General features: G+C 48.9%; 1 protein-coding gene and 1 non-coding gene across 4 annotated transcripts; one reads left to right on the top strand and one right to left on the bottom strand.

Moving 5' to 3' along the window:
- Positions 1 to 570: 570 nt before the first annotated feature.
- CREB3L3 (cAMP responsive element binding protein 3 like 3) lies at positions 571 to 14592 on the bottom strand. 3 transcript variants are annotated; one of them, XM_043984666.1, is made up of 10 exons: positions 13684 to 14592; positions 12174 to 12308; positions 11623 to 11914; positions 11047 to 11156; positions 10211 to 10351; positions 8936 to 9042; positions 6769 to 6837; positions 4858 to 4942; positions 3142 to 3238; positions 571 to 1536 (listed from the first exon to the last, which is right to left on the bottom strand). In XM_043984666.1, the coding sequence occupies exons 1-10, from the start codon at positions 13792 to 13794 to the stop codon at positions 1268 to 1270; spliced, it is 1416 nt and encodes a 471-aa protein (XP_043840601.1). In that variant the 5' UTR covers positions 13795 to 14592; the 3' UTR covers positions 571 to 1267. The 3 variants fall into 3 exon arrangements, with proteins under 3 accessions (XP_043840601.1, XP_043840611.1, XP_043840594.1); XM_043984676.1 differs by having other exon boundaries at positions 10211 to 10348; XM_043984659.1 differs by having other exon boundaries at positions 10211 to 10354; positions 13684 to 14590.
- LOC122737810 lies at positions 7423 to 7548 on the top strand. The gene has a single exon (XR_006354582.1). It is a non-coding gene; the product is annotated as a U6atac minor spliceosomal RNA (small nuclear RNA).
- Positions 14593 to 14887: the final 295 nt, after the last annotated feature.

Raw genomic sequence — 14887 nt, 5'->3', positions numbered from 1 at the left:
CCACATTCACTTGAGAACATAGGATGTAGATGTTGGTCCTGGCTTATCTGTCCTTTTAGTCACAAATGTGATGTGTGATATGGGGAAAGTAATCTAACCTCTCAAGACTGTCAGTTTAAAGTCTGAGGATTACAGCAGACAAACCTAAGCCTCCCTCCAGTTTGATAGTATAAAATCTGATTCCAAAGCTCCTGCCTGGCTAGCCGAAGCACTGCTCTCCAAGGTCCTGAACCACTCTGCTTGGCTATTCTCAGTCTGGTCCTCCTGCAGTCACCGATCCCCACTCTGCTGGGTGGAGCTGTTGACTTTGGGTTGCCTGTGGCAGGTAGGGGAGTGGGTCACACAGAAGACAAAGGAATGAGAACGTGCCAAGATGGCCAGACAGACCCGGTCCACGGAGAGTAGGCATAGCCAAGCAAGCCTTGCTGGGGTTGTGAGGAGAGCTTCTTCCTGAGATCCATAGGACATTCTCCCCCACTAAATAACATCCTTGGCTTGAGAGCCCATCCTACAGTACAGCTTGTGTTCCATACAGCTTGCTCCCCCTCAAACCCAGAAACATTCCAGCTGTTTTCTGCCAAAATACTTTATTAAGGGATCACTTCAACTTACAAAATCCTACCTCCAGGGAACTGGGAGAGGCATCCCCTAAAAGGCAAAGCTTTGGAAATGAGGGTAGCCTCCGAGATGCAAGATTCCCTCCTACGCACTTCTGGGAGCTCTGGAATGATCTTTCTCTGGGATTCCAGGATATGTACCTTAGCCGGTCATGTGGACAGATTTGTTCCTGTGGATATATTGTTGATGGCAATATATGTCTGTAGAAAGGAGCCCTGGACTGGGACTCAGAAGACCTGGTTCTAGTCATGGCCAGGTCCCAGACTCCCTGGACCTTATGCAAGTTCTTGCCCTACCTGTGGCCATCAGTTTTTTCTTATGCAGGGTCAGGGGAGGTGAACTGATTTTTCATCTTCCATTTTGGGTATCCTGTGCAACTCTGTGTATGTTTCAGTCTTTGTCTAGTAGCTTCTCAGTCAGAAGCAAAGGAGAGACGAAGGGGAGTAGGAGGCGACCACTTACTTTTTTGGCCTGGGTCCAGCCCAGGGCCGTAGGGTGTAACTTAATTTCTAGAGAAGAGCAGGGACCCGCCCCCTATTGGACCACTCCACTTAGAGCCGGGGGAGCTGGTAAAACTCCCCCACAACACCGTAGGCATGGTACCGCCTCGCCTCTCTGGGTGGAGCGGGGTCTTCCCCGGACGGGCTTCTCAAAGCTCCTCTTCGGCATCTAGCAATCCTCCAGCCTTGGCGTGGCCCGGCTCTGTACCGGCCAGTATCGCCACGGACGTAGGCTCCGGTATCTCGGCTGGCGTCCCGTTGCCCGGAGTGGCAGCGTCAGACGGGGGTCCTGGGCTGCTATCCTCCTGGGGATACCGAGTCCAGCGGCTGGGGGCTCGGGGACCTAGCTCCTCCCCACCCGGCATTGGAGCGTGGAACACCCGGGAGGCGGCGTCAGCGTTCAGTGATCTGGAGAACACTGGGTCGAAGGAGAGGGAAGTCAGGGAAGAGAGTTAAAGGAGGTGAGATGCAGGGAGAAGAAACTACAGGGTCCCCGAGACTTCGTAGGAACTAGTGCAAAGCCCCAGACACCCACCCTGACTGCTGTGAACCTCTTTACTCATCTGCAACACAGGGCTAATAGAACTCGCCCGGCCTGCCTGGCCATATAAATGTGAATTGTTACTTGCTTTTGTTACTCTGGTTTATACCTGTGTTAGAGTAGGAATCTCTCAGTATGGACTACTGTTCATCCATTACAGTCCTCCAGTGCCTTACTGAGGAGTGGAGGTGAGCCAGTCTCCAAAATTAGGACAAGAAGGGCAAGCTTTGGCAGGGCCATCGGGCTAGCAAGGGTTCAGTTACCAGTGTATCATCGATCAAAAGGCCAGCCCTAGGGGCAGCTAGGTGGCACAGTGAATAGAGCACCGGCCCTGGAGTCGGGAGTACCTAAGTTCAAATCCGGCCTCAGACACTTAACACTAGCTGTGTGACCCTGGGCAAGTCACTTAACCCCAATTGCCTCACTTAAAAAAAAAAAAAAGGCCAGCCCTGCCAGGAGGGGAGAGGCTCACCGCCTAAGGGCTGGCCACCCACTGAAGATTACTTGGCCAGAGGTGTGGAGAGGTACTATGGTGCATATTTGCATATCGGTGGAGTGTTCACCTTCTTTGATGAGTGAATAGGTCATTGCTGCATTGAAATTAACTCAGAGGAGTAGAAAGGCCTTTGGCTTTGGAACTGCCGAACTTCAGCTTAAACATCAATTACCCAAGTCCCCTTAGTACCTGCTTAGGCAACTTGGGGTAGTAAAAAGATCAGTGGAGCTCCAGTCAGGAGATCTCCGTTTTGGAATCCTGTTCCCTCCATCAACCTTGAGCAAGTCACTTAACCTTGATTACCATCAGTTTCCTCATCTGTAAAATGGGGCTAATAACTGCCCTTCCAGAGTTGCTGTGAGATTTTGCAAGATACTTGACATACATCAAGTTCTATAGAGATAAAAGTTTAAAATTTTTTTTTCTGATAACTTTAGTATTTAATGATTTGGCTAAGTGGCACAGTTGAGAGAATGCTGGGCCTGGAATCAGGGAGATTTGAATTAAAATCCAACCTCAGAGACACTTCCTTACCTGTGTGACCTTGAGCAAGTCATTTAACCTCAGTTTCCTTGACTATAAAATGGGAATAATAACAGCACTCTCAGGATTGTTGTGAGGACCAAATGAGATAATATTTGTAAAGAACTTAGTGAAATGCCTGGTATATAGTAAATGCTCTATAAATGCTTATTCCCTTCCCCTTCCTCTCCTGTTAGGAAAGTCATTGAATCTCTCAGTTTCTTCATCTGTCAAATGAGAGCTGAACTAGGTGGTCTTAAAATTCATTTCTAACTCTAATTACAAATATATATGTATATAGTTTTAAAAATAATAGCTCTTTAGCCCTAATTAGCTTATAATCTTCATCCTCAGTAGGATCATGTTGTCGGGGAGGCTCCAAGTGCTCGCAGGGAAATCAGGGAGGGAAAGGGGAGATCCATTGGAAACTCCATAAGGGGCTGGGCTAGGGTGACAGGACCTACCTCTGACTGGCATAAAGTCTCCAGGTGACTCAGTTTTGTTGGGGGCGAAGGGACTGATGGAAGGGAAGATGATTAGGGCAAAGGACAGCAGCAGGACCTGGGGTGGGAAGAACAAGGGTCTTAGGCACCAAGGCTCCCCTAACTCCCATCCCAAGTTTCCAGAACTGACTACCAAAGTGGGAAAGCCCAGCCCTTCCCTCACTGACCATCAGCTGTGTGATGTTGGTGATGACCCAGGGCTGGAAGGCAGGTTTCCTTTCAGCAAAAGGGAGGCAGGCAGGCCTGATGGTGGAGGTCATTTCTACCATCTAAATCCCTTCCCCACTTCCTGGTCTCTAATCCCTGTTGTGGAAAGAGCTCTGGGTTTGGAGTCAAGACACTTGCTGGCTGGCTGCCATCAATACCCTCTATGACCTTGGGCAAGTAAGTCTAAATGTCTGGGCCTCTGAACTAGATTTGTTTTGTTTTGTTTTGTTTTGTTTTGTTTTGCAGGCAATGGGGGATAAGTGACTTGCCCAGGGTCACACAGCTAGTAAGTGTCAAGTGTCTGAGGCCGGATTTGAACTCAGGTACTCCTGAATTCAGGGCCAGTGCTTTAACCACTGCGCCATCTAGCTGCCCCTGAATTAGATTTCTAAGGTGCCTTCCAGCTCTGACAATATTTAGTTCAATTCAACAAGCATTTATTCAATGCTTTCTATGTGCAAGACAGTCTTCTATTTTATGCTCTAAGGACCCATCTGGCTCTGACAGTCTGTATTCCACAGGCTCCCCAGATGTGTCATTTCTGTGTCTCCAGGTCCTTCAAAGCAATAATAATAGCTAGCATTTGTATAGTACTTCAGGGAGTACAAAGCAATTTACCTGTTCTCTCATCTGATCCAGCAACCTTGTAAGTTAAGGGCTGTTATGATCCCCATTTTACACATGAGGAAACTGAGGCAGACAGAAGTTAAGTGACTTGCCCAAGGTCACACAGCTTGAAGAAGGATTTAAACTCAGGTCTTCTTGACTCCACGTCCAATACTGTATCCACTGTGCCACCTCACAGGCGAATGGCTCATTTTTTTCTTTGTATTCCCAGGGCCTAATGTTATATATGCCCGGCACACTCACAGCATCCATAAATGCTTGTTGAGTTGAATTGATGACCTCTCAGGGCCCAGTTTTGACATTGTGTCTTCTAAGGTCCTTTCCAGCTCTGACAACATTTTCTGTCCCAAGTTGCCTTCCATCTTTGGCCTTCTTATGTTCTAAGGTTCCTTATGGCTCTGACATTTTATTTTCAGTGATCTCTAATTCTCATCCCTGGTTTATAATCCCCAAAGTGGTTAATCAGACCTTTCTTCCACTTTCATCACTCTGACTTTGTAGTAGAGCCTCCAATGGACCTGTAAAGTTCTGTGGAAATTACTTTTCTGTCCTTTCAAGTAGAATTTAAGTACCTTGAAATCAAAGATAGTTTTCCTTTTTGCCTGTATCCTCAGCACCTGGCAAAATGTCAGCATGTAGGAGACAATTTAACAAATGTTTGTTGGGCTGGACTGGGGCTGAGACTAAAGTGAAATTGAAAGGCTATGGCCCCCTGTATCTGCCTCTGCCCCTTTCTGCAGGCACAAATTGGTTAGGGGGCAGCTTTCTGGCATTTTTACTGTTCAGGTTAGGGGCCCCAGGAAGAAGTAACAAAAAAAGTTTTGGAGGAGAGAGAGAACATACCGCTATACAGGTGCCTGTCTGGGCTGATTTGCTGGTAGACTGTACCATGATGGCCTGGAGTTTCCTCAGCTGCTCCATGAGAGATCTAGAAGGAGAGGGCACAAAGAAACACCTGGTGAAGGCAGGGCACTGACTTAGGCATCTCAAGCCCAGGCAGTTTGCATTTCTGTCTCCTATACTTTAATCAGTCACCTTCTTCCTTATTTCTCCCAAATCTACTCCCAGGTATCCCCACCCCATCTTTTGTTTGTTTGTTTGGTGAGGCAATTGGGGTTAAGTGACTTGCCCAGGGTCACACAGCTGGTAAGTGTGTAAAGTGTCTGAGGCCGGATTTGAACTCAGGTACTCCTGAATCCAGGGCCAGTGCTTTATCCACTGTGCCACTTGGCTGCCCCATACCCCATCTTTTTTAATCCAATTCTATCCTTCAAGACCCAGATCAATCCCTGCTTCCTCCAAGAAATCTTCCCAGATCACTTCCCTTTTCTCTACCCAAGAGCTCTCCCCTCTTTCTCTGTCTCTCTGTCTCTCCCTTCCTCCTTCCTTAGTTCCTTCAGCCCTGGCCCAATTCTATGGCACCGTTCTATATACTGGAAAGAGAACTTGTAGACTTTCGAGCTGTGTGACCCTGGACAAGTCATACTCTCTGAAGCTCAGTTTCTTCCTATGTAAACTAGGGCAAGAATCTATACACTGCCTAGCTTCCTGGGCTGTCATAAAGGAAGCACAAAGTCCCTCTTAAAGGCCTGAATCTCACAAAATACTTCATAGACTTTTAGGACTAAAGAACTCTTAGGGGGCAGCTAGGTGGCATAGTGGATAAAGCACCAGCCCTGCATTCAGGAGGACCTGAGTTCAAATCCAGCCTCAGACACTTGACACTTACTAGCTGTGTGACCCTGGGCAAGTCACTTACCCTCATTGCCCCACAAAAAAAAAAAAAGAAAGAAAGAAATCAAGTCCAGCCCTTTGCACCCCCCACTTTACAGAAAGGGAAACCAAAACTCTTGCTTCCAAATTGTGATGGCAGTTTTCTCTACCATCAAAAGGTCCATGATTCTATTTGTGTCGGGGTTCCTCTCATGGACACAGACTGCTGCCCTTTCATATTAGAGTATGAGTCACTATGAATTGCCCTGACTAGAACATTTTATCACCTGTGCTGAAGAGCCTCTCTGAGGTCAGTCTTGGGTTGTCCCTGGTCCTGGGACAACAGACACCCAGTAGGTTATCCGTGTGAGCTATAGTCCTCTCCATGTTTCATGGGTGAGTCTTGTCTCCCCAGCTACACTCTTAACTCCCTAACCCTAACCCTGAATTCCCTTTATCTCTCCCAGGCTTCAGGCAACTCCTTGAATTGCATTTGAAGCCCTAGAGGGAGCATTTAGTTCACTGATCTTTTGCTGAGCATCCCCTTCTCCCAGGGGGAAACTAAAGGAGCCAATCCAGGCCTGGCCCTCAAAGACCTTATGATCTAGGTGGTGAGATGAGATAAATCCACCACAAGTTCAAAAGAAGCAGAACAAGAGTTCCAGACACATGGTTGGGTGTGCTCAGTGCCAGATGAAGGGTAAACAAATACTATGGGTGATCAGAGGAGAGAGTTGTGGGGGAGGGGGATCTGGGAAGACTTTCTGAAGAAAGTGGAACTTGAGCTGAACTCTGAGGAATGAGGAAGGGAGGACATTCTTGAGGAGAAGAGACAGGAATGGTGCATGGATGTGAGTCAGAGTCCGAAATGGCTGGGGCAGAGGGGACAAGGGGACTAGAGAACGGGGGGAGACGTGGTCACGAAGTGAAATTGGGACCATAGTCGGAGCTCTCTGGGCGCTGTGGGGGCAGTCAGGCCGGGCCTCCCCCACCCTCCCTCCCTGTACCTGGTGGTGTGGGGGAGGCAGTGTTCAAACTTACACGTTTTGTTTCTCCAAGTGCAAGACCTTCCTCTGGAGCTCCTGGTTCTGGGCTGTGCACTTCGACATGCTACAAGAATAGGGAGTGGAGGATGTCACTCAGCCCCAACCCCTGCATGGGCAAGCCCGAGACAGCTCAGCTCAAATGCCAGGTAATGAGACCTGGAGAGAGATGAAATCTTTCCCACCCTCACTTCAAGTCATAAGGGACCTCTGAGGGCAGCTGTTCTAGCCCACACCCAAGCTGGAAGCCCTCTACAAAAGCCCCAGTGAGTCCTCCAGCTTTGGAAGCCCTTACTTACTTCAGAGGCATCCCATCTCCTCTGAGACTGGAAGGGCCCTAACACAGTATTTAGTCCAACTTCTTCATTTTATGGATGAGAAAACTGAGGCTTGGAAGTTGAAATGATTCACCAAAGGTCTAGGACATGTAGGATGAAAGCTACTCATTGGTTCTACTGTTGACCTCTGGTGCCAAGCATCCCTCTTCCCCATTTCAAACACTTGAGCTAGCCTCTGGAGGCTTTACAAGATGGCTTGGGGAGAGAGAAAGAGAATACTGACCCTTAGGGGACAAGGAAAGGTTTCTAGTAGGAGGCAGGCTCCTAGCTTCGCTTTGAAGGAAGCTCAGAATTTTAACTGGAAGAAATGGGAGGTGTTGTATGAAAGGAGAGAAGGTTAGCATTCCCCTTGATAAGGATGGAAGAGGTCCTAGTGGCCTTTACAACACAAATACGGTTAAGGCATTGCCACCTATTCTGGCATCTAACCATGTTTTTCTTCCAGAAGCTACGGTTTTAGAACTACTGTTGGTCAGTAAATAAAATGTTTATTAAAAATGAAAAAAAAAAAGAAATGGGAGGAGGGAGAACACTCCAAGCATAGGGGAGAGCCTGTGAAAAAGTGGGGATTGGGCCGGCAGAACTTTGAGCTTGGGGGACAGCAAACAGGCCAGTAATGTATAGTCTATGAAAAGAACAGTGTGAAATAAGTCATAGAAGGAGGCTGGAAGCTCTCAATGTCAAGCTGAGGGACTTGTCTTCTATCTCCGGCAGCAAGGAGGCTTTGAAGCCTCTAATAACATGGTCAGGTACATAGAGGGGAGAATGGAAAGGAGGAAGGAGCCAAGCTCTGAGGAGCAGCTTGTATTTCCTCCTAGAGGTGATAGGAAGCCATCTGAGGTTCTTGAGTAGCAGCGTAATGCAGTCTTTATAGCACAGTAGTATAATGCGGTAATACAGCAAGGTTAGACGCTGCTTTAGGAAAATCACCATTATAGTAGCATAGAGGAGCAGTTCAAGAAATTGGGGCCAGGGAGACCAATTCGGAGACTTATTGCAATAGGCCAAGGCCCAGGTAATGGGTGACCGAGCCAGAGCGGTGGCCTGGGAGTAGAGAGAAGGGGATGGATGCTGTGGATGGGGATGCTGGCAGCCGATTGGGAACCTGGAAGGTAGAGAAGGCCATCTGTTTGAGATGCCTGTGGAACACAGGTAAAGATGCACTTGCAGGCATTTGATGATGTGGGACTGGATCAGGGCTTGATGTGTAAATGTGGGTGTCATCTGAACAGACACAATGAAACTCATGCCATTTCCAGAAGAGGGTGTAGAGAGAGGAATGTCCTAGGAAAGGGCTGAGGGACCCCCCAGGCCAGGTAGAGCCCCCCGAGTCTGCCTTCAGCAGATCTTCCTCTCTGTCTCTTGCTCCTTTCTAGCTCCCTCCCCAGAGGATCTGTTGTCTTGCTTGGCTCAGGCCTCCTTGGGAATTAAGATGAATGAGAGAGAGGTCATGGGAATCTGGAGAAGGATCCTAGTGTGGTAGAATGAAAAGCCAGGACCACAAGTCAGAGCATCTAGGTTCTAGGCCCGGTTCTGCTACTGGCAACTTTTTTGGCCTTGGACAAACCACTTTCTTTCTCTGGGCCTCAGTTTCCCCATGTAGCAAATGAAAGGGTTCCATTAGATGAATTCTAAGATCCCTCCCAGAACAAATAGCTCTGCTACTCATTCATTGTTATATGATCATGGGCAAGCCCTTCCCCTCCCTGGGCCTCAGTCTCCTCATTTTTCAGATGGGGGCAACAGTCCCTGACATGCCCTCTCATCAGGGAGGTCATAAGAAATGAGTTTTCTCCAGGCATGGGAGATGCCAGGGAAGTTCATTACCGGAGCTCCAGCCCATCGATGTATTCCTTCTTCTTTTTCCGGCTTTCTTGTGCTGACTGCTTGTTTCTTATTTTCCTTCGGATCTTTTTGAGCACCCGTTCTTCATACTGACAGACGGGACATGGAGGAGTCAGGGGCAGTCTGTGGTCCTGACTACCCAAGTCCCCACTATCCCAAACACTCCTGATCCTCAGAATCCCAGCCTCCCTGCCTCCCATGTGCCATGTGCTCCTAGAATCTTCCAGTTACTCAGCCCTTTGAGGTCCAATTATTATAATTATTTTTTTTGTGGGGCAATGAGGGTTAAGTGACTTGCCCAGGGTCAAACGGCTAGTAAGTATCAGGTGTCTGAGACCGGATTTGAACTCCTGAATCCAGGGCCGGTGCTTTATCTACTGCACCACCTAGCTGCCCCAATTATTTTTTCAATCTCTTTTATTTTATCTTTTTGGTTGGAAGCAACTGTGTACAAGATCAATGGCCTGTTTGTTGATTTGCTGTATCAGGGAATCCTACCTCCCATATCTATTGTTCTGGCCTCCAAAGGGTTGGGTATAACCAAGGTGATAAGAGCTAGCCACCTGCCTAGAGGGAACAGTTGGCTCTCTGGTAGTACGAGAGTGCGGCTGGAAGACTGTCCCCCAGACTTATTCCTCGTGTTAAACAGTGCTCCTGGGAGTGTAATTACAGCGTGACATAGTTTGTCACATTGATTTTCCTCAGGCATGCCAAAATAATGGGGAGAGTAATTCACATTTCTGTACCCCCTAAAAGTTCACAGATCCTTTTCCTCATGACACCCCAGCGAGGTCTGCAGTGTTGTCCCCCTTTTACAGACAAGAGGAAGGAGCTGTGAGAGCTAACAGAACTTGCTCATGGTCACATGGCTAATAAAGATCAGAACTGAACTTCACAACCATCCTGCACCATGTAGCAGATAATCTGTAAAGTTGTCACACAGGCAATGGAATGTTTGTGAAAATGAATTCAACAGACTGGCAATGAGGAGCCCGGGCCATGTAGCGGGGCATGCAGTCACCTTTGACTTTAAGGCTCCTCGTTTACAGTGGTAACAGTGCTGTTCATGCCAGGTATCCCATAAACTTTAAAGGGCTACGTGTAGGGAGGTGAATTGTTACCCCGGTCATGGTGGATAGGTGGGTCTGGTCTGGGGTGGGAGACCTTCCAAAAAGTGAAAGTGAGGAGCTGTCCAGAAGGGAGGCTCAAGGAGTGGCTGCCTCTTTGAGGGAGAGCTGGATGATGGGAGGGGCTCACCTTGGTGAGGGGCAGCTGTGTGGGCAGAGTGATGCCCTCCTTGGCAAGGAGCTTCTTCTCATCCTCAGTCAGCACCAGCTCCTGGCTGTGCCCAACACTTGGCCTCTGCACAGTTGGAGATCCCTGCTGCTGCTGCTGCTGCTGCTGCAGGCAGACCCCAAATCCCAGAGAGGATGGTCAGGGATAAGGGCCATCCCCAAAGCTGCTTATGCATAGCCCAGGCTGGCAAGGGACATTGAGGGGGAGGAGGGAGGGAACAAATGGGCTTAATGCCAGTGAGGCTGAAGGTTCAGGGTCAAAGGGAGTGGTGGAGCATGGCGGAAAGAGCCCTGACCCAGGAGACAGGAGACCTGGGCTCAAGACCCACCTCTGCCACCAACTGTCCTGACGTGTAGCCTTCACCTCCAAGCCTCAGTTGGCTCATCTGCTGAAAGGCGGCCTTGTCGTAGTGGAAATGACACTGGGTTTAAGGCCTTCCTCTACCACTGGCTTATCCATCCCCTTCTCTGAACCTTGACTTCCTATTTGGTCGATGAGAAGGTGCATCTAATCTCTAATGTCCTTTCGAGCTCTTCCCGTGATTTCCAAGGTCTCTCTAGCTACAGCTTTCTGTGACTCATTGAGGCCTCTCTGTGGGCAAGAACATCTGAGGGGCTAAAATAGCTTTGGGTGGCAGCCAGGACAACTAGGCCACCTGGAAGCAAGATTCAGAGATGAGAACTGGGGCAGGGGGCATCCCATGTGGGAAGTTACCAGGAGACAGAGGACGTAGGGAAGAAGGGACAGTTCAGGAAACATGACCGATACAAACTGGACACCATGAAGAAGGAGCTCACCATGTCTGCGTTATTGGATAGCAGCAGGTCCTTGACTGTGAGGCTACAGGATGGAATTGAGCTTGTCAGTTCTGGGCTGTCCTGGAAGATGCCTTCTGGGCTCCACATTTCTGCCCGGGGAGAGAGGGCAAGAAAAGAGACCTCTCAGGGCTGTTACTGCTACAGGGTTTCTTCAGTCCTGGTTAGGCCCTGGGATCACCTCTCCCAGATTTGGGGAGGACCAGGGGCTTTTACCCTTTCCTCTGGCCCCAAGCTCTTCTGATACTTGGACCCTTCCCCTTCCAAGGCCCAGGGACCCCTTCTATCTTGGTTTTGTTCCTAGGCCCCTGGAAGTTGCCCGCTCTTACACCATTCTTTCCTAACTTCTCCTCCTCCTAATCCTCCCCTCTCCATGTATTCAGATTATTCTTCTTTAAAGTCTTCCCCCATAGCAGATATGAATTTTCTTGAGTTTAATTTTACGGTCCCCCATTCCCTATCCCTAATCCTTCTCAATTAATCTAGTCAAAAACATGCCGGGCAGGGGAATACTCTGAGAAGGTGGGATAAAGGGCCTAGGTCACTGGCAGCACTCACCCAGATCTATTGACACAGATGACTCTAGCACTTGGGCCCTTGGCCCTTCGGACCCAGTGAGGCTAAGGCAGGGGCCAACATGACAGTAGGGAGGTTGAGAAGCCTTTTGGTAGCCATCTGGGCTGGTCCCAGCCTGAAAGCAATGTGGGCTGTCCTGGGGGTCAGAGGGCAGGTCCTCAGAGATCCCACTGTCACTGCCAGCTGGTGACCAGAGTGGAGAGTTGGGGCTAGAGTCCCCACATCCTAAGATGGAGCTAAGGAATGTGTCTGGTTCTGGAGCCGGCTGCATCTTCTGGGAACCAAAGAGGAAGGAAAAGTTAAGTAAAGAGGGCTTGGAGCTGGGAGGGTGAAAAACAGAAATTCCTCCCCCTTCCCCAACTGTGCTCAAAAACAGAACAATTGCTGAGGGGCTTGAGCAGGACAGTGAGAAGAGCCCTCCTCTAGATCAATGTATAATCCTATGTTTGGGATTCAGGAGATCTGGCTCTGCTGCTGATTCAACTGGGAGGAGGTCCTCCTTCCAAGGGCTTGTGGTGTGGGGAGGAACTCACTCGGTCCTCAGCACGGGCACAGTCAGAGTCTTCCAGCTCCATGAGCCACAAGACCCCATCCTGTGGGTCAAAGAGAAGGTCTAGAAGCTCCAGGCTGTCAACGGACCCCATGGGGCAGGAAGAGGCCATCTGGAACTGAGGGAAAAGGGCATTAGTGTACCTCCCTCTGCCCTCAGGGTACTGCATCGGGTGCAGCTTTCCTCAGAGAGGAGACACTGAGATTCCTTTGCTTCCACCGCCAACCCGAGCTCCCACTTTTAGTTCCTAGTCATCTTATTAGAGGAAGACAGCGTGAAGAGAGGGCAGGACTTTGAGCCAGAAAGGGCTGGGTTCAAATCCCACTTCTGGTACTTAGTAAACTGCGTGGTCATGGGCAAGTCTCCTTTTGTAAAAGAAGGATGCTAATACCTATAGTACCTTCCTCACAAGAATGTAGTAAGACTCAAAGGAGATCATGTATATAAAGTGCTGTAGAAATGTTATTATTCTCTCTGTCTTTGTCTGTCTTTCTCTGTATATCTCTGTCTTAGTCTCTCCGTCTGTCTCAGTCTGTTTCTGCCTCTGTCTCTGTCTCTGTCTCTCTGTCTCAGTCTCTCTCACTGTCTCTGTGTGTCTGTTTCTCTGTCTCAGTCTCTCTGTCTCTTTCTGTCTGTCTTTGTCTCTCTGTCTCTGTATGTTTCTGTCTCATTCTGTCTGTCTCTGTGTCTGTGTCTGTCTCTCTATGTCTGTCTGTCTCTATGTCTCTGTGTGCCAAGAATGAAGCCTAGAGAGGTTTGACTTCCAGATGCTCCCACTCCCCCAGTCCCTCTGTCTTTCTCTGTCTGTGTCTGTCTCTCTGTCGCTCGCGCGCGCTCTCTCTCTCTCTCTCTGTCTCTCTGTCTCTCTCTTTCCCTACTGTGTAGATACATACCCCTTGGCCTTTTCCACAAGCCTGACTGCATATTTTGCCAAGCATTGTGGGCACCCACTCATATGTCCTGAGCTTCCAGGGAAGGGCTTTAGCCATCAGGAATAAGAGATTGGAAGAGCTGGTCGCCAGGGAGGGAATGGTGTAAGGGAAGGATGCACAGACATCCATCCTATTTTCACCTTTGCCAAGAACTCACTTGTCCACAACTTTGGGTAAGTCACTGAGCCTGAGTTTCCCCATCTATAAAATGAGGAGGTTGGCAAAGCAGATCTTCCAGTCCCCTACCAGATCTAATGTCCTTCGTTTCAAGGCCCCTCCCAACTCTAACATTTTTGTATTCCAAGTTCCTTCCCAGCTCTAACATAAGCCCAAGGCCCCTTTCTCTGTGCTGACTCTTGTACCTGTCTGTGACAGCTGCTTCCTGGCCCTAAATTCCAAAGGGCCCCATCCAAAAATAGATGACTGTTTCTAAAGCCTGAAGGATCCTGAGATGATGTAGTCCACCTGCCTTGTCGAGATGCCAAGAATAAGGCCTAGAGAGGTTGTGACTTCCAGATGTTCCCACTCCCCCAGTCCCTTGCATCTCCCACTCCTCCTCACCTTTTCTGAGGCTAAGTCCCCATTCAGGAGGGGAGGTTCAGGAGAGCCTTCTTCTTCCTTTCCCCACCCTGGGGACGATTTTGGATTGCAACTCCCCGAACCACCAGGCATCGAATCCCAGCCCTAAACTGCTTGCCAAACCCCAGCTGGCTCAACTTTATGACAACATTTCCACTCTGGTGAAAGCTAAAAAAATACCAAGAAAGCTGAAATCCCACCCCTTGGGACCAATTGGTAGGGGTGGGAGGATTGGGGTGAGTGGCAGGAGAAGGACCCAGTCAGACAAGTCTGCCCCTCCTCCCAGGTGTGTTTAGAGGAGGCGGAGTGACCCTTATCTGAATGTTTTGTGGTTTTCCAGTCCAGAGTGGGCAAAGCTCAAAGTCTCTAGCTCCTCAGGTCTGCCATGACCTTTCCCCTACTTACCAGGAGTGCTTCTCTCCCACTGCATACATAGCCTTGGCACCCTGCAGCCCAGCCCTCCCCACCTCTAGCTTCCAGGGGCTGAGCCCTCCCCACTCCCTCCAAATACCTGTTGTCCACCACCACCCCCAGCTCCCATCAGTCTCAGCTTGTATAAATCTTGCTCATGTTTCACCAGCCAGATCACATGCCCTCCTCTTCCAGGAAGCCTTCCCAGATCCCCTGTATTTCTCATCTCACCAAAAAACCTCATAGATTTCTTTTTTCCTCAGAGCCCTTATAATACTTTGGACACTTCTTCTGTACACATCCTAATACATTACCTCATAATGTAGTTCCCGGCTTGACCCAGAGATTTAGATTATCAGAATTTGCAGGTCTTTATAGCATAGAATGTCAGCTCTCAAAGAATTTTAGTAGTAATAATAATGTTGTTCATTCATCTCAGGTTCTTTGTGACCCCACGTGGGGTTTTCTTGGCAGAGATACTGGAGTGCTTTTGCTGTTTGCTTCTCCAGCTTGTTTTACTGATGAGGAAACAGAGCCATACAGGGTGTATTGACTTGCCCAGGATCACACAGCTAGTGAGTGTCTGAAGCTGAATTTGAACTAAGGTCTTGGGAAATTCAGGTCCAGTGCTATCCACTGCACCACCTAGCTGTCTAACATAGATTGCTGCTACTGAAAGGGACCTGAGAAGATAAGACTGTCAGGGCTAGAAGGCCTTTTAGTATGTCTCAGGACATAAGGTCCTGAGAGAAGAGAATTTTAAATTCCTTAAGGG

This window comes from Dromiciops gliroides, chromosome 1 (genome assembly GCF_019393635.1).
Source record: "Dromiciops gliroides isolate mDroGli1 chromosome 1, mDroGli1.pri, whole genome shotgun sequence".
NCBI lineage: Eukaryota > Metazoa > Chordata > Mammalia > Microbiotheria > Microbiotheriidae > Dromiciops > Dromiciops gliroides.
This window is presented reverse-complemented; position numbering and strand designations above follow the sequence as displayed.

Coding starts and splice junctions, on each gene's coding strand:
- CREB3L3 (XM_043984659.1), bottom strand. CDS start 13,794: ATGCCTGGTGGTTCGGGGAGTTGCAATCCAAAATCGTCCCCAGGGTGG. Junction 11,157..11,622: donor ATCTGTGTCAATAGATCTGG/GTGAGTGCTGCC, acceptor CTCCCCGGGCAG/AAATGTGGAGCCCAGAAGGC. Junction 4,943..6,768: donor CACTTGGAGAAACAAAACGT/GTAAGTTTGAAC, acceptor CTCTCCTTCTAG/ATCTCTCATGGAGCAGCTGA.